Source organism: Mesocricetus auratus, unplaced genomic scaffold, assembly GCF_017639785.1.
Source record: "Mesocricetus auratus isolate SY011 unplaced genomic scaffold, BCM_Maur_2.0 Super-Scaffold_100014, whole genome shotgun sequence".
Classification (NCBI taxonomy): domain Eukaryota; kingdom Metazoa; phylum Chordata; class Mammalia; order Rodentia; family Cricetidae; genus Mesocricetus; species Mesocricetus auratus.
Window position 1 is genome coordinate 18202162 of NW_024429197.1, and position 25701 is coordinate 18227862.

A 25701-nucleotide genomic window follows, 5' to 3' on the forward strand; every position below is an offset into this window, starting at 1 on the left:
CCCGGGTTCCCTGAAGCCTGGCCTTGACCTTGGCTCCTTAAACTTACTGGGCAGTCATCTCAGCCACAGCCTCCAGGCTCCCATAGCCTGCTGCAGAGAAGTTGTCCTTGTAACGGCACAGGTCCAGGGCCTCTAGCCAAGCCCCCACAGAACCAAAGGAGGGGAAGGTGGAGAAGGCACGGTCCGCCAGGGGGGTGGGAGGCCTAGGGAACAGAAAGGCCACAGTCAGTTGACAACCAGGGGGTGGCACCAGGCCCGGTCACTCTCTTGAGAAGCAAGAAAGGACAGGGGGAAGGAAAGGCTACCACACCAGGGCTTAATGTGCCTCACATGGAGACACAAAAGGCCCTGAAGAAGTGAGAGGGTCAGCACACTCCAGCGGAGCAAGTAAAAGGCAAAGGTCAGGACATGACTGCCATGCGGTGTGCTGTGCCTGAAGCAGGTGGGGATGTCAGATCCGTCTAGACAATGGGCCGAGCTTCACACCTGAACGGGATGGGGGGCTGGCTGCACGTGGGACACTGGGAGAATCTTTACAGACAAGAGAGGGTTTGGCTGGCTCATCTGGCTTGGGGGTGGGTAGGATGTACCTGAGACAGGTGTTCGCAGCACACTTGGAGGGTTCTGGCTCCTGCCCCATCTTGCTCAGGATGCTGTGGATCTGGGAGAACCTGGGCCGCTCACCTGGGTCTTTCTGCCAGCAGTCAAGCATCAGTCGGTGCAGTGGGGAGGGACAGTTCCTGGGGGGTGGCAGCCGGAAGCCATCCTCCACAGCCTTGATCACCTGGGCTCCAGAGATGGGGAGCAGATAGGATACTTCAGATCGTCCAACAGGCATACACACCCACCACCACCACCACCACCAGCATCCCAAGGAGGACTCTAAACAGGATGGGAGTGGAAGACAGGTCTGGATCAATAGGCAGAGGTCAGGAAGCTGCAGACAAAGGTCACTTACATCTTGTCCAGACATGTCCCAGTAGGGCCGCTCCCCAAAGGCCATCACCTCCCACATGACAATGCCAAAACTCCATACGTCACTAGCAGAGCTGAAGTGGCCAAACTGAATGGTCTCGGGAGCTGCCCAGAGTGCTGGGCTCCGGCCACTCTACAGGGGTTAAGCAAAGCAGGGCAGGAAAGCATTGAGTTTAGCAGCAGGCCACACCCAGTCCCACATCTTCCCCCACCCCCTTTACATCTGAGGCCGCAGTCTGACTGACACGGGGATGGTACCATCCCAGGGGAGGGACCAGGTAGGGAAGGACCACCAGCAGGAGGGAAGGAGGCAGAGCAGAGATATGGAGACCAAGGGACTGCTGGGTGTGGCCAGCAGGAGAAGCAGCAGGTGGAACCAGAGAAGGGAGTTCCTTACCATGGTGGTGTAGACAGCTTCAGCTCGGTCCCGGGGACCCCGCCCAAAGCCGGAGATCTTACAGATGAGGCCGCTGCTGACCAGCACCCGGCGGGCAGCCAGGCCCCGGTGCACATAGCCCATCTCTGACAGATACTTCATGGCTGATGCCAGCCCAGGCAGCAGACCCATCAACTGTGTAGCCATCAGCTCCCCCTCGTGATGCTGTGGAATGGGTAAGGACTGAAATCATGGCCCCACACTCAGATCACCCAGGAAGCCACTAAGTCCCTCTGGGAGTCGGTGTAGCACAAACAGCAGGTCAGCCTGCCCCGTGGGAGCAATGTCAATCCCAAGCCCCAAGAGAAAAGGGAAGGGGCAAGAAAAACATGACATTGGTACTCTGCCACCCAGGGCTCCTGTCACTCACCCTGAGGAAGTCATCAAGGGCCCCGAGGTTCATGTACTCAGTAACAATCATCAAGGGTTTTCCTGTGCCAGGGATGAAGACACACTAAGTTTCTGCCTTTACCTATGTACATAATCCCCCCCACCAGTTCCACCTCAACCAAGACAGCCAGCCCCTTAATCCCACCCACCCCCATCTACCACTCTGGTGCTGAGGTACAAAAAGTCAACTGTCCATAGTGGGACAGAGGCCCATGTCAGAGCTGCAAAGAGTCAGCTGAGAAAGATCACTCAAACAGAAAGTGATCCACTCCCCAGATGTCACTGCACAGTGGAAAGGTCATTCTGGGTCAGCATGACCACTCCAAGAGAGGGGCTACCCTGAGTCACTGAAGAGAAAGTGAACTAACGTTGTGCCTGAGTCCACCCCATACCCTAGAAGGGGAGCCTACCCAGAACCCGGCAAAGTACAGGCATGTGCAGTGACAGGCCTACCTCGGGTGACAACGCCTTCCAGCCGCACAATGTGACTGTGGTCAAACTGCCCCAGGGTGAGGGCCTCAGCCAGGAAGCTGAGCCTCTGGGAGTCAGAGCACCCATCCCTCAGAGTGTGCACTGCCACGGGCAGCCCCTGGCGACCAGGCAGCTGCAGGCAGCCACAGCACAGGTCCCCAAATCGGCCTGTGAAGAAACAGCACCTCAGAGTCCCGCCAGCAAATGGGGTAGGCTGGACCAAAGAGGAGGTGACTCTGGGTTATGGGTCATTTCCAGCTTGCTGTGGGAAGTTCCAGAGTTCCAATCCTAGCATGCTGAGTACCAGCAGTGTCACCTTGGGCTTCATCTCCTTCCTCTTGGCCTTAGTTTCCTTCTCTGTGACAGAGAGACAGTAACTTTGCACGTTCCTACCCATCAAAGGTCCTTGAACCCAGCAAAGCCAAGGACAGATGACATGAGACTATTGTGCCCTACGAGTTCCTTCCTGACTTCTGTTGATGAAGGTTCCAGGGCGAGGCCTGCTTCTTGGTAACTGACAATTGTGAACAGCCAAGAGGAGAAGGATGCTCAGAACCAGCAAGGCCCTGCCCTTTGCCTGCAGAGTTCCCACTACAACCCTCAGGGTGGCGATGCCACGCCTCTTTTGGGAGTGAGAAACTGAGGCTCACAGATGAGCCTCTAGCTCAGCTAATCCAGGTGAGTCTGACCCGCCCCTTGCTGTAAAGACCCCTCCCCGCCGTCACATAAAAGCCTGGGGACTAAAATGAGCCTTTCGGGAAAGTATCTGAGAAAGAACCTGAATGCAGGTGTACCACGGAGACCTAAGGAACAGAGGAGAGAAGGCAGAGCCAAGATCACCTCTAGTGGGCGCGGGACTTTCTGGGAAAGGGTACCCTCGGCGCAGAGGCGGGGCTTCCGGCCATGGGGTGGGGACTGGAGGGGGAAGCGGGCTGAAGAGAGGTGGGTGTAGCCGAGGCGCAGGGCTTTCCCCAGTGGGTGTTGCCTGGTGGGTGGGGTTTATCCAGTGGGCGGAGCTCCCTGATGAATCCAGACTTCTAGGGTCCAGGGCTTGCCTGCTCCCAAGCTCTTCTCCAGGGTGACGCTTTTGGCATCTAGCTCCTTGGCGAATAGATGCACAGCCTGCAGTGGGTCCCCGCAGCTCTGGGGATCCAGAAATGTGCGTCGTGTCGGGACTTTGACTGAGAACAGATAGAGAGAAAGACTGAGGGAAGAGGTCCCATTGCTGGGGTAACAGAAGGTGGCAGCTGGGAAGGGGCTGAAGACAGAGGTGTGTGTAACAGAGACAACTCACAGTGGAAATACAGTTCCTCTTCGTCGTGGGCGTCCCCACTTCCTTTGCCGTTGCAGGGCCTGTGGGGACGCAGAGGCACCTTCATCAGGCCACCCCAGCCCTTCCCACTTCACCAACACCAAGGGCAGCACCTCTTGGTCCCTTCAGGAAGAAAAGCTCTGTCTGTGCCCTTCTGGGGAGGGACTTTCTCGTCCTCTGGTTGGGAGGCTTCTTCTCGTTTTAAACTAGTTTATTTTCAGATTTATTCAGAGGACAAGTTTCAAAAGTTGGTCCTCTCCTTCCACCTTGTGGCTTCTTGCCATCAGCTCCATGGCACGTACCTGTAGCCACTAACTAAGCCATCTTTGGTTTGGTTTGGTTTGGTTTTTCAAGACAGGGTTTCTATGTTCAGTTTCGGCTGTCCTGGAACTCTCTCTGTAGACTAGACTGGCCTCAAACTCACAGAGATCCACCTGCCTCTGCCTCCCGAGTGCTGAGATTAAAGATATGCACAACCATACCCAGCTCACTAAGACATCTTACAACCCTAACCCCTTTTTCTTTTTTTAAAAAAACATTGGACTCTTTTTGAAATTGCATCTCTCTCTCTCTCTGTCCTCACTAAAAGTTTCTTTTTTCTTCCCTCCTCCTCCCTTCTTTTCCCTCCCCTTCTTTCTTCACTTTATGCTGCCTCAGTTGCTCCTTTGTGGTTTTCAGGCCAACAGCCTTCTCCCCTCAGAACATGGACAACCCTAAGCCCAGATTGCTGGCCTTTCAATTTCATCACCATTCCTGGTGTTTCTGTTTTGAGATAAACTCCAGAGGTGTGCGAGCCTACACTCCTGGCACAAAGCCCTGTGCTACCCTGTGAGGAATAACAGGTTGATCCATCCTGATCCAGAGGCAAAGCCCACAGCAGTCTGGATCTGGCACCTGAGGCAGGCTTTCCTAGCTCCTTGAAGACTCTGGCTTTTGTTTTGGGAGCAAAGGAAGGCACCGGAAGACCTTGAGCAGGGAAGTGCCCTGATTCAGTTTATGTTTTATATGATTTTTTTTCAACTTGCATTGGAGAAAGAAAATCCTGGCTGCCACTCTAGGGTCCCCTCAGGAGATGGCAGTAGCTTGACCTAAGGGCTGCCCAATCTTGGACGGAGGTAAGAGAAATGTGGAGGAACAAGAATACGACAGGACTGTAGGGCTTGAAGATTGCAGGTAGTGGGAAGGAAGAGTGAAGAGTTGCCCAGAGAGCTCATGGAGAGCCACTGCCAAGCAGAGCAAGGGAAGTTCAGGCTCAGACATATGAGCTCCCGGGTGGTGGGAGATGCAGGGGAATCTACGGGGAGGCAGTCTGGTGGATGTTTCTCAAGCTTGGAAGGTAGATCTGCTCTGAAAATACAAACGCATGAACTGTGAATTTTGCCCAGGAAGATGAGGGCGCCTGAAAGGAGGTACTGAGAATAATTAGGCTGGATTGGGGGAAGAAAGCTGCAGAAGAGGATAAGAAATAAAAGGCGATAGGAGAGGAGGTGTCATAGGAACCAAGGAAGGAGAAAGCAGTGATGGAGATGACACAGGGTCTATGAAGACAGGACAAAAGGTTGGGGAACAGTTTGCAAAGGGGAGATGTCACAGGAGATAGTGACATGAAAGGACTCTGATTCATGCCCTTTACGATTTGACTGTGTGCTCTTGCGTTCAAGCATTCCCCCACGCTGAGGCTGTGGGAATGGGTGGCTTGGCTTTGGCTTTTCCCTGTAATAAAATCATGATAAAGACAGCCCTGCCTAACAGCGTCATGGTAATAAGGAGCTTATTGTTATAATGTGGATTTTTTTTTTGGTTTTTCAAGACAGGGTTTCTTTGTGGCTTTGGAAGCTGTCCTGGAACTCGCTCTATAGACCAGGTTGGTCTCAACCAGGCTGGTCTTGAACTCACAGAGGTCCTCCTACCTCTGCCTCCCGAGTGCTGGGATTAAAGGCGTGCACCACCACCACCACCCAGCTATAATATGTATTTTTAAAAAGATTTATTTATTTATTATGTATACAGTGTTCTGACTGCATGTGTGCCTGCAGGCCCGAAAAGGGCACCAGATCTCATTACAGATGGTTGTGAGCCACAATGTGGTTGCTGGGAATTGAACTCAGGTTAAGGGCAGCCAGTAATCTTAACCTCTGAGCCATCTCTCCAGCCCCATAATGTGGATTTTTTATTTCTGTTCTTTTTTGTTGTTGTTTTGAGACAGGGCTTCACTGTGTAGTCCTGGCAGCCTTGCAGCTCACTATGTAGAGCAGGTGGACCTCAAAGGTGTGTATCACCACATCCTGCCTGTAGTGTGGATCTGGACTGTCTCTCACAGGCTTAAGTGATAAATGACTTGGTTCATAGCCCAGGATGATGAAAGGAGGTGATGGACCTTTGGAAGGTGTGGTCTTGGAGAAGGAAGTTGGGTCACTATGGCACATCCTTTAGGAGAATACTGTGATCTCAGTCCCTTCCTGATTTTCTGCTTCCTGGCTGCCGATGAGGTAATCATCTGTTTCTGCTACAAGCTCCCACCATGATGACTTACCACCCATAGGACCAAGGCCAAGTGGTCATAGACCAAACTTTTGAAATTTTGTGAGCCCCGAAAACCTTTTTCTTATAAGCTGACTATCTTGTACATTTTGTCACAGCAACAGATGACTAACACACTTACTAAGCCTCAGAGTGTCATGGTTTGGATGAGAATGATCCCCATATTCTCATATATTTAAATATTTGGACCCAGTTAGTAGAATAGTTTGGAAAGGATCAAGGATATGTGGCCTTGTTGGAGTGGGTGTGGCCTTTTTGGAGGAGGTATGTCAGTGGTGGAGGAGATTTGAGATTTCAAAAGCCAATTCTCAGTTTTCTCTCTCTCTGTCTCTCTCTCTCTGTCTCTCCCCCCTCCCTCTGTCTCTCTCTCTCTTGTCTCTCTCTGTGTGGTGTGTGTAGTGTGTGTGTGTGGTTTGTGTGAGAGTGTGTGTGTGTGAGTGTGTGTGTGGTGTGTGTGAGAGTGTGTGTGTGTGAGTGTGTGTGGTGTGTGTGAGTGTGGTGTGTGTGAGTGTGGTGTGTGTATGTGTGTGTGTGTGTGAATCAGATGTAAGCCCCCAGCTTTTGCTCCATAGCATGCCTGCCTCCTGCTGTGCTCCCCACTATGATGATCATGGACTCTTTCTTCTAAGTTGCCTTGTGTGGCAGTTTAAAAGAAAATGGCTAGGGCTGGAGAGATGGCTCAGCAGTTAAGAGCACTGACTGCTTTTCCAGAGGACCTATGTTCAATTCCCAGCACCCACATGGCATCTTATAACTGTCTGTAAGTCCAAGATCTGATGGCCTCACACAGATGTACATGCAGGCAAAACACCAACGCACATTAAAAAAGAAAAGAAAATGACCCACATAGGCTCACAGAAAGCAACTCTTTTAGGAGGTGTGTCCTTGCTGGAGTAGGTGTGGCTTTGTTGGAGGAAGTATGCCACTAGGGTGGTGGGCTTTGAGTCTCAGAAACTCAAGCCTGCCTAGGGACTCAGTCACTTCCTGCTGCCAGCAGACCCAGATGTAGAACTCTCAGCTACCTCTGCAGCACCATGTCTGCCTGCCTGCATGTGGCCATGCTTCCCACCATTGCATGTGACCATGCTTCCCACCACTGCATGGGACCATGCTTCCCACCACTGCATGTGGCCATGCTCCCACCACTGCATGGGGCCATGCTTTCCACCACAATGACAATGGACTAAATCTCTGAATGGCAAGTCAGCCTCCATTAAATGTTTTTCTTCTGTAAGAGTTGTTGTGGTCATAATGTCTCTTCACAGTAATAAAACCCTAACTAAGACCCCTTGGTCATGGGATAGAAAAGTAACTAAGACACAGTGCTCTTGTGGGGGGAAGAAAGGGGCATTATGAGTAGTGATGTGTTCCTGAGGCAGTTGGAGGGGCTGGAGCTCCATTCTGAGTAGCCAGGCTCATCCTGCTAAGAGGAAGTTTCCTTCTCTAGAGCAAAGAAATGAGCATGAGACATTGAGGGGCCATCGATGATGCTGGAGAGTAGGGCCACAGACATGGCTGACAGAGCAAGGGACAAGGACAGGGCCTTGGCAGGCACAAGTAGAACTGTGTTATGCACCTGACGGTAGAGCATTCCCAAAGGGAATGCCTGGAGGGCTATGACAGAAGAGAGGAATTTAGGAATAGAATCCTGAGAAACCAAGAGGCCAGGCTGGTCCCACAGTGGCTGCTCAAGTCACCTACAGTGATGAGTGATGGGACTCTAACACATGACAGGAAACATCCAGAAGAGAGAAGAAGAGATGAGGGAAGGCTGAGTGGATGCAAGAGTGACAGGGGAACCAGAACCAAAAACTATGTGATGCGAGAGATTTGCTCTCACTGACGCTGCAAGATGCGCATAAAGTTAAACCTTGAAGCAAAGGCTTGCTTCTGGCTGACCAGATTTAGCCGTAGAGGTTCTGGAGCACTGAGGTCAGGGAGGCCACAGGAAGTAGTAGAGAGGGTCTTAGAAAGATGCGAGGTCTTTTCTCTCTGGAAGTGTGGAGGGCCAGGGTCAGCTGATCATTCCTCTGTTGCTCTTTGGGTCTATCTGGTTTTTACCCCAATATCTGACTTCTAAGCTTTGTTCAGCAATAGAGCAATATAAGTAATCATTTTAACCACGAAACAAAGTCTATATGAAAATGTTACAGTGAGGGCTGGGGAGATGGCTTAGTCCACTTCCAGAGGCCTGGTGTTCAGTTTCCAGCACCCACATTAGGTGGCTCCCAACTGCCTGTAACTAGCTCCAAAGGATCTGATGTCCTCTCCTGGTCTCCAGGGACATGTGCTCCCAAGAGTGCATACACGCACACATGGGCCATCAATCTCACACATACACACAAACAAAAATACGCCTTTAAAAAGAAAACCTTGTAATTAAATCCATTACTTAGTATGGCAATTTGCTTCTTGGTTCTCCCCACTGAAGGGCAGTTTGGCTTGAGATCTACAGCTGTCTCCCCGACCTGCTCCAGTACACCTGTCTGCTCCTGCCTCCACAGCCCTGATAGTTAAAACCAGGATGAGATGCTCCCTGTAGCTGCCCATCTGCCCAGAACATGGATGGACCTAAAGTTAAGCTCCATAAGGAAGGAGTTCCCTGCTCTTGTCCTGTTTTTGAGATAGGGTCTCTCTACTGTGCCTTGCTATGGCTGTCCTGGAGCTGTCTATGTAGACCCAGACTGGCCTTGAACTCACAGAGATCCACCTCCCTCTGCCTCTTGAAGGCTGGGATTAAAGGTGTATGCTACTAAGACCAGCCCATCCTGTCTACTTGATCTACCTTACCTAGGACAGTCTCTCTCCTCCTTCTCTTCCAGTGCTTTGGTCAAGACCATACAAATAGCCAGTGTCAAAGACGCGCTCACTGTCCCTCTGGCTCTCAGGTGGCTCAGACTGTTGAGATGTGGGTCCTCAGCCAGCCAATTGTCCTCTCCACCCAATTCCAACCCACTAGCTCTACGGCAGCCCCAGACTGTGACTGCTGGGACCTCTGGGTATAGCAGGATGCTCCTGGGAGGGGTGGAGGTGCACCCAGCTGAAGCCTCTGCTTTGTCCAAAAGAAATGAAATTTTCTTTCAGTCAGACCCGACCAGGCTCCAGCCCTGTCTCCCCCCACCCTTTCTCTGCCTGCAAGCTTCTGTGTGGGGAGGGACATGGCTCAGATTGATGTTTCCCTACCTGCCCCTCTCTCTCCCACCCAAGTACTGACTTTTTCCTCTTAGCTTGTGTTCAAGGGGCTCCAGATTCCCTGGGGGCCAGAGCTGGGGGCCTCCGAGTGCCTCTGGGAGAATCCTAATCACACCCGAGCAGCTGGAGCTTGACTCCATCCTCAGTGATGCCTCCTGACATTTAATGAGTTAAGGAGCTAAATCCCCTTCATCCCAGCACGGCTGAGCTAGCTGCAGTGCCTGCAGCTGGTGCCTGAGCGGCCGTGGGGGAGGGGCCGTACTCACCACACTAGTATCTTTTTTGAAGGGAGGGGAAAGCAAGACAAGGGTCTCCTGTAGCGCAGGCTGGCTTCAAATTCTATACGTAGCTGAAGTAGGGCTTGAACCCCTGACCCTCCTGCCTCAACCTCCTAAGTGCTGGAGTTGTGGGAGTTTGTGTTCCCAGGTGGCTTTGGGATCTATGTAGCAGTGTGCTCGAGTCCGTAAACTTGCCTGTGTGTGTGTGTGTGTGTGTGTGTCTGTGTGTCTGTGTGTCTGTGTGTCTGTGTGTCTGTGTGTGTTGGTAGGGGTGGGGTTGGCAGGTGCACTGATAGGTACTTGCATGTACATAGTTTATATACAGAACCCACCAGAGGTCACCAGGATGAAACCAACTACCTACCTCCTCCAGATGGCCAGCACACTCATCACAGAGCCCAGGACCAGGAGGGCTGAGATGGTCACAACAGTGACAACCACTGCGGGGCTCTGGTCTCTGGAACCTGAGGCAACTAGGGAAAAACAAAACAAAACAGGGGACTGAGGCAGGCGGAGGACTAGGCTCCTGGGCAAGCACCAAGACAGGCTTTTGTCTCAGCCACTAGGAAGATCCCTCAGCCCCTCGGCACACAGTAGCACCAATGCCCACAGTGGCAATTGGAGTGCCAGACACCTCTCTCTGCAGGCAGGGCCTCTCTGTCACAGGCCTGCTCTGAGAGGAGGCAAGAGTCCAAGCAGCTGGGGCTGGCCTCCCCTTATGCCTTTCAAGGGGGCAGAGACTTCCAGAAACTCTGCGGGGTCACAGCCTCTGTTCGGAGTTCCTTTCCCAACATAGAGTATCTGCCAGCAGCAGGAAGTTAACTTTGACACAGCAGTGTCTGAGGCAGGCTGCTTGTGCCTGAACTACATAGCCCTGTTTCACATAGCAGCCCTGCAAGGGCTACTGTCTCTAGTTCAAGAGGAGGATATGGGTTCAAGAAAGCTACCTAAGTTGTCCAAAATCACGTAGCTAGCTCCCAAGTGACAAACACAGGATTCTAACGGGTTTTGTTTTATTTCTGAAATGGAGTATCATGTAGCCTTGGATGTCCTCCAACTCATGTAGGCAAAGATGACTTCAAACTTGTGGCCCTTCCGCCTCCACTTTCCAAGTGCTGAGATTACAGTCACATGCCACTGTCGCCAGGTGAACCTGAGATTGGAAACTGTCCCCCAAACCCTCTGAATCCCAATCTGACTAAAGAAGTGCACAGGTCCAGATGGAGACACAAAACTAAGTAAGTGAACAAACAGTACTTAGAGAGAGAGAGAGAGAGAGAGAGAGAGACAGAGAGACAGAGACAGAGACAGAGACAGAGAGAGAGACAGACAGAGACAGAGACAGAGACAGAGACAGAGACAGAGACAGAGACAGAGACAGAGAGAGCGACACTTCCTTTTTGGCATCCCTGAGGAAGCTGGGGCCTGGAGCACTGAAAGACTAGGCCCTGATGTACAAGTGGGGCCTGGGAAACAGCAAGCAGCCCACAAAACCGGACGCTACGCTGTCCAGAGGCAGAGCATAGTGGGGTGGAAGCTGAGTCGGGGGGGAGCTTAGAGAGGCATAACTAGAGATGCCGGGTAAGGAGAAAGAATTCCCTGAGGCTCACAAGGGTTCCTGCCTGGCTGGAGAGGAAAGGACACAGGCAGCCTGTGGAGCTGGAGTGGAGGCTGTGAGGATGGAGAGGAAGGGACTGAGGAAGGAAGGGTTCAGAATGACTGTTAGGGAGGGGAAGGACTGGACCTAACGGAGTAGAAAGATGGCTGGCTGTAGCAGCTTGTGGGTGAGGAAGGAGGAGGAGAACGGCTCGAGCCTGCAGACCATGCCAACGTGGCAGGCACACAGGGCGTGGTGAGGTGGGCTTTGGCTGAGATGGCTTCGTCCATGCCTTTTCTGCTCTCTTGTTCAAACAGACCCCAGCCTTAAGGCACAGCTCTAATCTAGCCTTGCCAGCACCTGCCCCGAGGCCAAGCACAGAAGGATCTCCAGCGTTCTGTCTGCCCTCCCAGAATTGTCTCCCCCCCATGTGTTATCTTCACCTTCACCTCCTCTGGGGTCCCAGCATTGCCTGTCTTGGATTAGAGTCATGTAGCAGGTTGGGGAGAACTCTTATCTTGACAGCTGGTGCCAGAATGCCTCTTAGGGGGAGCTGCCTTTGTTGGGGAAAATACTTCCATGAACTGCTCAGGGTAGATAGAGGTGGGATCCTCAGGGCTGGGGCCCAAGCAGCTGAGCAACAAGAGGGAGATGCTGGTGCTCACACCGAGAGGGGGTGGGGAGGGAAGGGGAGGCAGGGGAGGGAAGGGCGGAGGCAAGCACATCACCAGGAAGGGACCATTTCACGATCCCGGATTTCAAGTTCAGCTTGAAAAAAAGTTCGTTAGAACTTTTGAGATGTAATTTATACACCTCTCACTTCTCCCCACTTCCTCCTCTCCCCACTTCCTCCTCTCCTCCCTCTCCCCTTCCTTCCTCCCTCCCTTCCTTCTTTCTTGTTTCTTGAGCCAGGGTTTCACATAGCCCAGGCTGGCCTCAAACTCTTGGTTTCCCTTCCCTTCCCTCCCAAGTGCTGGGATTATAAATCAGCACCACCAGCTCAGCTACTTCTTTATGCCACCCAGGCTGACCTTGAACTCTGTGTAGGGGTACTTGGCCATGAACACTTTTGATCTCCCGATCTCAAGCCTTACAAGTGCCCAGATTACTGCCTTGTTCCACCTCATCCAGCCTGTGTTCGCTCCACTTGAAATGTGCAGGGCTCACTTTGATCGATCCCTTCCAGGTCCCCTCCCCTTCAGGGAAATTGGCTTTCACAGGCCAAGCCTGGTGGGGGGAAAGGGACAGTGCCCCAAGGTGGATCTTTGTCATCAGAGAGAAGAGCAGCAGGAAGGGTCAGGCAAAGTCCAGAAAGAGGTGACCTTGAGAAGCCCAGGAAAGAGGCTGGGTCACTGAAGAAGATACATCATCCTCCGAGAAGGAGAGCACCAGCTGCCCCCAGGTCTCTGCAGTGTGCTCCGGGAAGGTGCACAAACTGTTTATCTAAGCAGAAGCACGTCTTCTGGGGCTCCCTTTCTGAGACACCTTCCTACAGCCTACCTGCATCCAGCCCCCTCCCAGCCCACACCACTTACCTTCACCTGGGGTCTGCACTTCAATACTCGGGTTGAAACTCTGGGACTCCCATGAAGGCCCTGGGGAGGCCGCCCGGATCTGAAATACGTATCTGGTAGCAGGCTTCAGGTTGGTGACAGTGACAGCCGGAGCCCCTGTCTTCACTGTGGAGTAAGTCTGCTCACTCTGACCCTGGAGAGGATGGAGCAGTGAGGCCCAGACCCAGGAGGCTGAGGGAAGGGAGCAGGGAGAAAAGGGACTTCCTGTAAGTTGGCTGGAGTAACCTGATCCAGATTATCCTGGGAGACAGCAGAGATTTCTCCCCTAGGATTCCCAGAGCCTCTTTCCTCAAGACTCATCCCATAATAGGCCAGGGCCTCCTTGGCAGGGGTGCCCAGATGGTGACTACCAGGGGCAAGGGAGGCCAGAGCCACACACTGTCACCTGTCCTATCTTGACACTTTTAACCCCCTGTCACCTGATTTGCAAAGCAGAAGAGAAGGAAGATTATCTTGTTGACTTTGTTCTGTTTCAGGGATGAGGAGCCTGGGACTTGCTTAGCTGGAGACAGGGGAGAGTGGTGGCTGTGACTGTTGAGGGCCACTGTGCTGGGCCACACGCCCCTTCCAGCCCTTATGCAGCCCCCCAGAGTCAACCTTTCTCTCTCCTTATTAAGGAAGGGCAGGGGAGGGGGCACTTCTAAGTCCTTCAGGTCTGCCCTTTGCTGCACCCCAGTACACCTGACACCCAAAAGTCCTCAGGAGGCTCCTCTTGTCATTTAGAGTTCCTGCCACACCACAGACTGGAGAGTTAAATGTCTGCCTGTGTTCTGCGGTCCTCCTTTCCTTTGACAATGACATTCATGGCAGACTTTGACTCAATAAGAACTCATCAGAATCTCCCTTGAACGTCTGAACAGTCAAACAATCTTTGGTGTGATGGTTCATTTAAATGCATGTGTGTGTGTGTGTGTGTGTGTGTGTGTGTGTGTGTGTGTGTGCTTCAAAGCACCTGCTGTATACACCGCTCTCTCCCAATGGCCCTCACTGCTGTCACCTAAATGCTAGGCTCCTCCTGTCCCTTCTCACAGACACCTCTTCTTCAGCTGCCATTTCTATGTCAAAGTTCTCACCCAACCCCATCTTTCCAACCCCCAGCTTTGATCTGAGCTTCAGACATACAGATGTCCACCTGGATGGCTGACTTGCCTCATATAGAGCAAAACCATGCCCCACCTGCTCCCCCTCCTCTGTGCTTCACCCCAGCCAGCAGCTTCCCTCTCTGTGCTTCTCCACCCCAGCCAGCCCCTCCCCCTCCTCTGTGCTTCTCCATCCCAGCCAGCAGCTTCCCTCTCTGTGCTTCTCCACCCCAGCCAGCCCCTCCCCCTCCTCTGTGCTTCTCCACCCCAGCCAGCAGCTCCCCCTCCTCTGTGCTTCTCCACCCCAGCCAGCCCCTCCCCCTCCTCTGTGCTTCTCCACCCCAGCCAGCAGCTCCCCCTCCTCTGTGCTTCTCCACCCCAGCCAGCCCCTCCCCTCCTCTGTGCTTCTCCACCCCAGCCAGCAGCTCCCCCTCCTCTGTGCTTCTCCACCCCAGCCAGCAGCTCCCCCTCCTCTGTGCTTCTCCACCCCAGCCAGCAGCTCCCCCTCCTCTGTGCTTCTCCACCCCAGCCAGCCCCTCCCCCTCCTCTGGTCACCCAGGCCCACGCATTCAAAAGTGACTCAGTGACCCTATTTTTTCCTGGGCACCCCAACTATCACAGCTCTCAACAGACTTCAAGTAGTCAACAGCTATTATCTGATTCATCAAAGCCCTACCTGCTGCTGGGGGGAGTGGAACTCTGTCACCGGCAGGAAGAAGTTTCTCTTTAATGAATTAATTTGCATAAAAGTGAGGCACTGTTTCACAGAAGATCACGTGTCAGAGTTAAAGACACCAAATCTGGTGGGGAAGGAGCTTGGGTTGGGAAATAACTCCATTCATCACATTGTGGCGGAACTGTTATCGCAGATTAAACACACACACACAAGAGGAGAAAGGTGGGAGGCACAAGCCTGTAATCCAATCTGGCACTAGGAGGTAAAGGCAGGGGGCTAGCTTGAGCTACATGAGACCAAAATAAAAATAAACTGATCACAAAATAAAAATAAACAAATGAACCACCAATGAAAGAGGGGGTAGGTGAGGAGAAAGGAGGAGAGTGTAAAGCTATTTGTGAGGAAGGGCACTTGAGCTAGCCTGGGGTGGGGGTGGAGAATGGGGAGAAAAGTCGAGAAACTCAGCAAAAGGCTGGGAGCGGTGGCACACACCTTCTATCCCAGCTCTCACGAGGCAGAAGCAGGAGGAGCCACAGAGTTGGAGGCCAGCCAAGGCTACATAGGGAGACTCTGTCTCAAAAACAAACAGGAAGAAAGAAATCAGCAAAAATATCTTATGAGCCGGGCATTGGTGGTGCACTTGGGAAGCAGAGGCAGGAGCATCTCTGTGAGTTCGAGACCAGCCTGATCTACAAGAACAAGTTCCAGGACAACCTCCAAAGCCACAGAGAAACCCTATCTCAAAAAGCAAAACAAAAACAAAAAAAATCAAAATCAGACAGTGTGGTGCACACATACAATCCCAGCTCTGGGGACACAATGATTGGAGAGTTAAAGGTAAATTCAAGGCCAGCCTGGGCTACATAGTGAATCCTAGACCAACTAAGGCTCAGCAGAGAGCTGACCCAAAGCAAACAGAAAGGATCTTTTGAGGGACTGTTTGCTATATGAAAAGCTGGGGATGGTGGTCCAACCCTACTACTCTAGAGGTTGAGGCAGGAGAACTGCTGTGAATTCAAGGTCAGCCAGGGAGGGCTACACAGCAAGACCCTATCTCAAAAATAAAAATAGCTCTATGGAGTTCATGATGAGTGTGTTCTATTTGTTTGTTTGGTTTTTTGAGACATGGTCTTTCTGTGCATCCCCAGCTGGCCTGGAACTTGCTCTGTAGACCATACTACCCTCAAACTCAGAGATCCACCTGCCTCTGTCTCCTGAGTACTTGGATCAAAGACATGTGCCACCATGCCCAGCCTCACCCTTTTATAGTAAGCCACAGGAATGCGGGTGACCATTTGGCAATGTGCTCCCGTGGTCACATGGATATCTCTGTGAGGCTGTCCTTTCCAAAGGGGTCTGCAGACTTATCTGTAAATTCAATCAGACAAAACAGACATGCCCCACAGCAAGCTCTTCATCTCCTCTAATCCCTAAACCACAGAGGTGAAATAGAGCTATGTGTCCATGGGTGAGGAAGGAGAGAGAGGAGACAGAGGAGGAAAAACCTCCTCAGGAGGCCGCAGCTGTGTTTGGAATGACAGAGGAACAAGACTGCAGGAAGCAGGCAGGCCAGGATCCAGATGACTTCCACCCGAGACTCACCTTCTCGAAGTAGCGGATCTCATACTCTGTGCCGTTGGCTCCGGGAGTTCCATCAGGAACAGGCTCCCGCCATGACAGGGACACGCTCTGGGGCTCCACACGGTCCCTGCGGATCTCATCCTCCTCCCAGGGTGCTGAAAGTAGGCAGAGTGGACCCTCCTGGACCCACTGGCCACAAGATCAGGGTGAAGGCAGGGGGGGTGGGACATGCACTTGGGCTCATTTTGTGGATGTGGGCGTGGCCTGTGGGTGTCGATGGGGACTGTTGAGGGGGTTGGAGGGGCAGTCTTTGAGGGACCAGAGGCTTAAGGAGAAAGAATCTCTGGTCAAGACTTCTCCCAGCTTCATTGTGTAGTGGGAGGGAAAGCCCTGTTTGCCTTCCCTCCACCCAGTGTCCCTCATCCTGCTAGGTTCTAACCTTTAAGCCTTTCTGTGGTTTGAAGATAGAATAGAGTGTGAGGCCGAGGTTGGCTTGTTCACCGTGGTATGGCCGCAGGCAAGCAAACATTACAAGGAAATCACCCCAACATGATAAAGAGAAAACGTGTGGAGCCCCCAGAGACTATCCCATTCAAGAGGAAGACTGGAAGCTTCCTCCTGTCTGGAGAAAGAGCGGGGTGCCTCTTGCTCCGTTTCTAACCACTATCATGCCTAACACTACCAGAGCAACCAGGCAAGAGAAACAAACAGAAGACCCCGGAGAGTCACAAAGACTCTCAGAGAACCAACCTCACAGCAGGAAGAACTGTATGCGAAGGGCCTGGGCTGAGTCAGAGTCAAGGGCTTGGTCAAGTTCACGTGTCAGAGCAGCTGGTGACCAGCAATGTTCTGTGCTGGCAAGAGGTGCGTGAAATGGTGTAAAAAGTACATGATTCCGGGATACCAGGGAGCTGGGGAAACAGGTGTCAGATAGCAAGGGGCAGAAGTAGAGACAGCACACACAGCCTGCCCTTTGACAAAGGTTTGAATACGGCTTCCGGTCTCAGTCGGTACACGTGTCCAGCCGGCCTTCTTTGCGCTCTTAAATTCCAGTGATGGCTATGGATACAGAAGGAGCTGAAAAGCCACAGTTGACTGCTGATTGCTAGAATAGGGGACAGGGAAGGAGTATCATATTTTTATCCTCTGTAAAACCAGTGGGACTGAATGGACTCACGTGGCTGTAGTGAATCCCGGGCTATACTACCCACAGAGCAGTACTGCCTCCTGTCCTAAAAATAACGTGAAAAATCCTTTAGTCTTTCCCCAGTGCCTGACCCTTTGAAAAAAGCAATGTCTTTGTGAACTGGACAATAGCAGCCGGTCACTCCATTGCACAGCTGCTTCTAAGGGGGGTACTCTCCCCTGCCCCCAGCAGCGCCTCGGGCTGAATTCACTTGGACCTGGCATGGAAGTGAAAGATGTGAGGAAGCTTCCTAGGAGGTGGCAAAGCCCTTTGTAGACCCAGATGGGGCAGAGACGGGGAGAGGCGACAAATGTCATGTTTGAACTGTCTTAGTCAAGAGCATCATACGGCCAGGGGATCCACAGTAGGACATGGTTCCATTTTAGCCCCTCAGAGATACATTGGATGAAAGGTTGACAGACCCTGAGAATGAAGGACTGGTCAGATGGCCCAGTGGGTAAAGTGCTTGCCATACAAGCATGAGAATATGAGTTCAAATCCCCAGGAACCATGTAACACTTTGGTATGAGAAGCTCTCTGGACAGTTAGTCTGGATTACAAAGGTACCCTCTCTCAAACAAAGGAAGTAAGGATTAGATGCCTCTGATTTTCACATATTATGCTTGTGAGTACATGCATGAGCGTGTACACGCACGTGTGCACACACACAATCATTATATATACACACTCAAAAAAAATCCTAAGAAACTCAAACCTCAGCCTGAGCCCCAGGGGTCCTGCTGTGATTATGGATGACCAGGGCCCTTCAGGCCACAAAGCAGCTTCTAGGGATCCCTGTCAGCAACCTGTTGCCTGCCCTATTGACCGAGCTCCGATTTTGATTGGGGAATACGTGGGTCAATCATGGCTGCACTAAGACATTAGTGTGCATTTGTTCTCTGTACTGTTGGTTTAGGGTTGGGTTTACTTCTGTCCTAGCCCATAAAAGTTGTTAGCTAAGAGAAGAGGTTCTAAGAGAGGTTTCTTGCCTTTAAAGAGATACCTATGGTTGAGTATAGTGGTACACACCTTTGGTCCCTGGCAGGTGGATCTCTGAGTTTGGGACCAGCCTAGTCTACAGAGCAACCAGGGCTACTCAGAAAAACCCAGTCTCAAAAGAACCAAAGGAAAAAAAAGTATCAGAGTCATGGAAACTGACTCTGTAGTCTCCTAGCTCCTGAAGCAGGAGGATTGCTATGAATGTAGGACAAGCCTGGGCTGGGTGAGAGACGGCTCAGAAATTAAGAGCAGGTGGATCTCTGTGAGTTCGAGGCCAGTCTGGTCTCCAGGACAGGCTCCAAAGCTACACAGAGAAACCCTGTCCTGGAGAAAACAAAACAAAAAGACTAGCCCAGGCTAAAGAGTAAAAAGTGTGTATGGCCTTGTTTCATTTCTAAAAAGGGGACACAGTGACTGGAGCAGTTGCACAGTGTAACAACTATGCAACAGCACTCACATCAGATGTCTCACAGCTGCATATGATGCAGTTCCAAAGGATTAGACACACTCCAGCCTCTGCAGGTCCCTGCATGCATATGCCTATGTTGCACTTAAACTCACTCAGGCACACACACACACACACACACACACACACACACACACACACACACACATTTAAAATTAAATAAGTATTTCTTTAAAGGCATAATGGCACAAAACTTGTTCCAGCACTCAAGAGGCAGAGGATTTCTGTGAGTCTGAGGACAGCCTGATCTACATAGTAAACCCAGGCTAGCCAAGACTGTATAATGAGACCCTGATCCACAAAAGGAGATGTGAGGGCTGGATGTGTCTCAATTGGTAGGATATTTGTCTAGCACTCAGAAAATCCTAATTTGCCACCTCTAAAATTCCAATACTTGGGAGGTAGAGACAGGAACAACTCAAGATCATCCTTAACTATATAGTGAATGTGAGGCCAGTCCCTGCCTGGGGCTCAGTGGTTAAGAGTACTGGCTACACTCAGGAGGCAGACGAAGACGGATCTCTGTGAGTTCGAGGCCAGCCTGGTCTACAGAGTGAGTCCAGGACAGCCTCCAAAACAATACAGAGAAACCCTGTCTCAAAAAACAAACAAACAAAAATAGAGTACTGGCTGCTCTTTTAGAGACCCTGGCTTCCATTTCCCAGCACAATGACAGTTCACAAATGCCTTTAACTCCAGTTCCAGGGGATCCAGTGCCCTTTTCTGGCCTCTGCTGCTACCAGGCATGAACATGATATACAGACATGCATGCAGGCAAAACACCCATAAACATAAAATAATGAAAAATAAAGGTCCTGCAGATACATAATATATATTAAAATGGTTTTATAGAAATAGTTGTGAGAGCCGGGCGTTGGTGGCGCACGCCTTTAATCCCAGCACTCGGGAGGCAGAGGCAGGCGGATCTCTGTGAGTTCGAGGCCAGCCTGGTCTACAAAGTGAGTTCCAGGACAGCCTCCAAAGCTACAGAGAAACCCTGTCTCAAAAAAAAACCAAAAAAAAAAAAAAGAAAGAAAGAAAGAAATAGTTGTGAGTAGAAAAAATATAATACATACTTTTTTGGCTTTTTGAGACAAAGTCTCTCTATGAAGCCCTGTCTATCCTGGAACTCGCTCTGTAGACCAGGCTGGCCTCAAACTCACAGAGATCCGCCCGCCTCTCCCTCCCAAGTGCTGGGATTAAAGACATGCATCAACACCTACCACCTGGCTGCCTGACTTTTAGCCTATGAAACAAAGTTTCACGTAGCTTAGGTTGAGCTCAGATTCACTATGTAGCTGATACTTTTAGTCTTTGAAGCAAAGTTTCACGTAGCTTAGGTTGAGCTCAGATTCACTATATAGCTGAGGAAGAACTTGGATTCCTGTTCCTCCTGCCTCCACTTCCTAAGTGCTGGGATTACACTTTCTTTTCTTCCTTCCTTCCTTCCTTCCTTCTGTCTCTCCCTCCTACCTTTTTTCCTTCCCTCCCTCCCTTCCTCCTTTCTTCTTTGGTACTGGTGATCAAACCCAGTGCCTCAATCATGCTAGACAAATACTGCATCATCAAGCTACTTTTCCAAGCTTTGAATTGCTAAAAATGTGAATGCAGCAGCAAGGGTTAAAGCTCAATAGAGATGATAAAGAACAGAAGTGTCCCAGAAAACCAGGTAGATTGGAAAAATCTCTCTCAAAAGTCCTGGGAAAGGGATTAAGAGCTAAAAATGATAAAGGAAGTGACAAGATGTGAGAATCAGAAAACGGATGTACAACCTAAGGCTTAGAGATCGCTTTAAGAGATACAGTGGGAGCTCTCCTCAAAGCAGCTGCCAAAGAAAACTTTCCCAGAAATGAAAAAAAGAAAGTGCGGATCAAAGGGCCTACTGTGCTTCAGCCAGACTGAGTGACAGGAAATCAGTATCGGTTCTGTTTTCATTTCCATCAGCAGGCTAAGAAATTATTCAGACACCCTTGTGTCTGCACATCTATATCTCCAAGGTACTTACAAAAGAATGAAAATCATCCCAAGCTTTGCTGGAAACCCAAGTGACGGGGTAGGGTCACAGGAGACAGGGGAGGAGGGTCACAAGCCAATCAGAAAGGAAAGACTCAGAAGCCACAGAGCGAGCTTACCCATCTTGCAAAGGGCACTCGAGGGATTACTTGAAAGTGTGCACCAGAGGAGAGACAAATCAGAAGTAAATGTCAAGGATGAGGAGCGTATGGTATCAAAGGTGGTTTTCATCCCACTCGAGACTCAGAAACGGGTAAGGCGACCACTCTGTCGCCTGCGTTCTGACTTGGCATGCGTCCCTGCAGCTTCAAGGGCCGGGGGGGGGGGGGGACGCGGGTGGCCAAATCAGCAAAGGAGTGGAGGGAAGAAGGGAACACACAGGTGCCACCTGGGGCATGGGGTGTAGTCACGTGGGTTCCTGAATGACTTGGAATGCATAGAGGGAACTGCGGTTGGGGAGGGGGACGGACTCCGCTGGGGCGCGTGGCCTCACCTCCGGGTCCGGTGGACACGGTGACCTGCGCGTAGGTGGCTTCCGCGGCGGCCGCTGGGCCTGAGACACCGTTGAGCGCGGCCACGCGCACGGTATAGCGCGCGCCCGGCCGCAGGTGCAGCAGCGTGGCGGCGCGTTCTCGCAACCCTGCCTGACGCGGGACGAAGGCCACGCGTGGCCCGCAGGGTTGGCATGCGCCCGCCGGACCGTCGCGGCCGCAGAGCAGGCACAGCAGCGAGTAGGTGACGTCGGAACGACCGCCGGAGTCCGCAGGCGGCAGCCACCGCAGTCGCAGCGCCAGGGGGGAGCGGCTCAAGCTGTACTGCAGGTCCCGTGGCGCGGACGGCGGCCCTGCGACATGGGGTGGCGCTGAGTGGGGCCGGGAGGGGACGGAAGCACTAGAGGTGCCGGGGCGCAGGGGCATGAGCACCCTGCATGGGTAGCAGTATGAGAGCCGGCAGTCCTTGATGGGGATGTGGCGGGGGTGGGGGAGCAGCCAGGAACTGAGAGGAGGGCATGAGGACCATCGAGGGGACTGGGATGGGGACATGGTCACCTGGAACAGAGGACTTGGAAGACAGGAGGGACATTCCAGCCAGGCCCAGGGAGACACAGAGAATCTTGACCCCATCTCAGAGAATCTTGACCCCATCTCCACCCTTCTGGGTTCCCCAGGTCCCAGGCCCCGGTGCCCAGACCCACCCAAGGCTTCCCTTTTTGCCCTGTCAGCTCAATTCCCCCACCCTGTCCCACCCCCTCCCCACGGCCAGTCAAGAGGGGCACTCACGAGTGCAGGAGGCTGAGGGCGGGTCCGTGGGCGAGCGAGCATAGGTGTCCTGGCACACGCAGAATGTAGAGGCATTCTCCAGAGCCAGGCTGTGCTCCGGGCATGGGGAGCAGAGGGGCCGCCTTGGGGACACCTTGAAGAACCCTGGGGGACAGGCTGTGGGAAGAGGCTGGTGAGGAGCCTTCCCCCTGACCACGCCCCACCCTGCATTCCTGTTTTTCCTGGAATAGGGTAGGGGAAGAGGGGTGGCAGCTCTTAGCCCAGTCTCACCCTGCCCTTGACAAATGCTTGTGTGCAGGGGACGGTGACATAATTCCCTTCTGTTAATACATGTGGCTTCATCTCCACGGTTAAAAAGCGGAAAGTGAGGCTGGGAGAGGCTAAGCTGCCCAGTGTCCCCAGAGTGAGTGGGTTTCCCACCACCGCCCCCTCTCCCCACTGCTCTGAGGTCAAAGGTGCAGATGATGTGGACAAGAGAAAGAAAGATGAGGCCTCCAAGGGCTGGTCCCTGTTACTCAGGGACAGATACACACTCCCACAGACAGACAGACAGACAGACAGACAGACAGACAGACACGCATGTATGCGTGTCAAAGTTCATTCTCCTACCACTGTCCACTGTGCTTAATAACATCCTAAACCTTTCTCAACTCACATTGTGGACTCCGGTTTGGAAGCAAAGCCGGACATGTGGCTTCCTAGACTAGTTCTAATCCGACACTACTCAGAATCCTGTGGCCCTTGCCACCACTCACCTAACCCAGATCACAGTGCCTAAGAACAGACAGAAACTCAAACGGGCTCGTAGCTGAGTTGCATCACCCACTTGTTTGCTTTGTGGTCTTGGGATGTTGGTTAATCTTTCTGAGCCTTGTAAAGGCTAGCTACCTCAGCAAGATTACTGGAGGACTGACTGGGATAAAACATTGATATGATCCTCTTCTGTTTGGACTGCTGTTACAGTGACAGTAACAGCGATAGTGTTTCTCCCTCTCAGGCCCCAAGACGGGAAAAACGAGCACACGCTGACTGATTGATTTAGGAGGAATTTCATGAAACCCATGCTAACCTCCAGCTGACAATGTAGCTGAGGACTGACCTTAAAGTTTTGTTTGTCCTGCCTCTCCTGAATGCTGGGATTATAGACATGACCAGGCTCACAACACCTATTTTGATCGTTTATTTTGTGTGTGTAGGGGGTGAGTATACATGGCTGTTTGTGAACATGTAAAAACCAGAGGTCCATGTCAAGCATCTTTCTCTGTCATTGTGCAGTTTCCTTATTGAGCCGGCTTCTCTCTCTCGGAATCAGCTATTTGAGCTGGCCGGAAAGCCCCTGGGATTTGCTTCCCCCTTCCTGTGCTGGGGTTACCTTTTATGTGGCATCTCAGCTCGGGTCTTCAGACTCCACAGCAAGTACTTTTACCCACTGGGACATCTCCCTGTCATAAGTGCCTATTTCAAGGGGTCTCGGTCGGGTTGGGGCAGTGGCTCCTGGCCCCTGCTCTCCGCTGTGCTTGGTCCTCACCTGCCTCTCTGGCCCTCCCCTCCAGTCTAACTGAGGATGGAAGGCTTCACCCAAGAAGACAGAACACCAGCGGGGAGGAAGACTAACCCTTGGGAAGCCCGCTCTTGAGAATGGCTGAACCATTGTACTGCTTGAAAGGCTTGGGCTTGGGAGGGTCCTATCTTGCCCAGAATCCCAGGGGCCCAGCAGCCTCTTTCCTTTAGCACAGTGGTTCTCAATCTGTGGGTTGTGGCCTGTTGGGGGTCAAATTACCCTTTCACCGGGGTAGCCGAAGACTATTAGAAAACACAGATTCATAACCATAGCAAGATTACAGTTATGAAGTAGCAACAAAAATAATTTTATGGTCAGGGGTCACCACAATGTGGAGAGCTGTATTAAAGGGTCGCAGCATTAGGAAGGTTGAGAACCACGGCTTTAGCACAAAGGCCCCTGTGCGTCTATGGATGTGGTCGTGGTCAAAGCCAAGACTTGAAAGCCTGGTGCAGTATTGGCTTTGTCGCTCTGGGTTGAGGAAATCACCAGAATTGTGATCACAGCATGTTTCCTGAGGGGCGAAATAGGGGGTGAGGGCATGGACAAGTGTCCTATGTGCAAGTCTTGGGGTATTAGGAGGAATGTAGGGGTGCCTCGCTCTGAGTGGAACAGGGTTGTTCTCCAAGCTGTGGTCATCATGGCTCATCACAGACAATTGTGGCCTCCCCCACTTGGAGAGGCACTGTCTGGAAGAGTGGTGTGTTGACAGACAGACTCAGAAAGGGACTCCCTGAGAGCTAGCAACTTCCTCTCTTCTATGTCAAGCTCAGAAATTTGGAGGTCATCTCGTTCAACTCACAATGGCCTTGCTCTGCAGAGACTTTCCACCGGCTTTGTTCATACACCTCGTGGGGGGGGGGAAACTCCTCCCTTCTTATCCCTTTGCTACCAGGTAGAAAGCTATTCCTAGGAGGAGCCTAAGATGGGTGCTCTGTGTAGAGTCACTCTGGCACCCCACCAGGGGCCCCAGTAATCTGTACAGTCTCAGCAAGCAGACAGACCAACAAGAGAGAGACATGCTAATAAGTTACCAGCCCTAAATTTCGTTGATTCCTATGGTGGCTAGAACAGGACCAAAAATGAAGGTCACTAAAGAAAGGAAAGAGTGGGGAGATCGAAACTCTCCACCTCTAGCTTTGAGAACAGGTCCACTTAGCTACGAGAGACAATTGAACTGCTTGAAGTTGCCAGTGCAAGCCTAAACACTTCTGTTCCCTTCTTAGCCCTCTCCAGCATCCCCCACTATGCCCACTCTGAACATCACAGAGAGCTTCTGGCTCCTGACGGTGATGTCTCACACACTCTGCACCCTGGCTGCTGAGTTCTCCAAAGTCCTCTTCCAGCAGCATCTCCCTTGGGAAGTTTGCCCTAGATTTTCCCCAGCTCCCTCACTGCCCTGGGCAGAGGTGACACCATTACAGGTGACTTTTATCTGGTCTCAGGCCAAGGAGGGGGAGCAAGACACAAGCCAGAGATCTCGAGTCCTAAGCACCCACGGCTTTATCATCTGTTATAAGCCAGGTGCTCTTCTAGGCTCTAAAGATACGCCATAAAGAAGACAGGAATCTGACAGTCTCCGCTTCATCACAGACACCTCCACACCTGGCAGAGCATGCAGAGAGGCCGTGAGTTGGTAATTCTTCCCAACATCTGGCTGGCTATGAAAACCACAGACATCTCCATCTGACCCCCATCTCCTGTCCTGCAGTCTGAAAGGTGGGGACAAGTCACCCTCTGTTTAAGGACAACTCAACATCTTCACTCTGGACCCCTGCCTTTCACCCCCTCCTTCTCCAAAGTCGACATTCCATCTGTCACCTCTCCTATGGGTCTTTGCAACCCCCTCTCTACTGCCTCTTTCCAGTGATGTCACTAGTGGGCGGAGCAGAAAAGCAGTCCATTTCCATGCAGGCATTAGGGCTCTGACTATAGACTATTTTAAAATAATCCTAAAACCAACTAAAAGTTGTGCTGCTTTTTATTAGCAACATGCGTCAGCAATTTTAACCTGCGTCAGTAATAAAACACTCCTTTCTTTTGAACAGATTGCTCCCCACATATATTTGGTATGCCGCTGGCTCTCCCCCACTT

General features: G+C 51.8%; 1 protein-coding gene across 4 annotated transcripts in view; it reads right to left on the reverse strand.

The window, feature by feature from the left end:
* The window catches only part of Epha10 (EPH receptor A10), a 52536-nt gene that overhangs the window by 17076 nt on the left and 9759 nt on the right, over window positions 1-25701 (reverse strand). For 3 of the 4 annotated variants that reach the window (XR_005881259.1, XR_005881260.1, XM_005084364.4), the window contains exons 4-16: window positions 22047-22202; window positions 21260-21610; window positions 16124-16257; window positions 12728-12899; window positions 9960-10068; window positions 3567-3625; window positions 3328-3453; window positions 2255-2440; window positions 1782-1843; window positions 1373-1576; window positions 959-1108; window positions 591-784; window positions 48-203 (exon numbers count right to left, since the gene is read on the reverse strand). Coding sequence is in view for 2 of the 4 variants with exons in the window: in XM_005084364.4 (XP_005084421.1) it covers window positions 48-203; window positions 591-784; window positions 959-1108; window positions 1373-1576; window positions 1782-1843; window positions 2255-2440; window positions 3328-3453; window positions 3567-3625; window positions 9960-10068; window positions 12728-12899; window positions 16124-16257; window positions 21260-21610; window positions 22047-22202 (2059 nt within the window). In the remaining 2 variants the exon portion in view is untranslated. Of the gene's footprint in view, window positions 1-47; window positions 204-590; window positions 785-958; window positions 1109-1372; window positions 1577-1781; window positions 1844-2254; window positions 2441-3327; window positions 3454-3566; window positions 3626-9959; window positions 10069-12727; window positions 12938-16123; window positions 16258-21259; window positions 21611-22046; window positions 22203-25701 lie in introns of those variants that run through there. The other variant, XM_040756672.1, reaches the window with a different exon arrangement.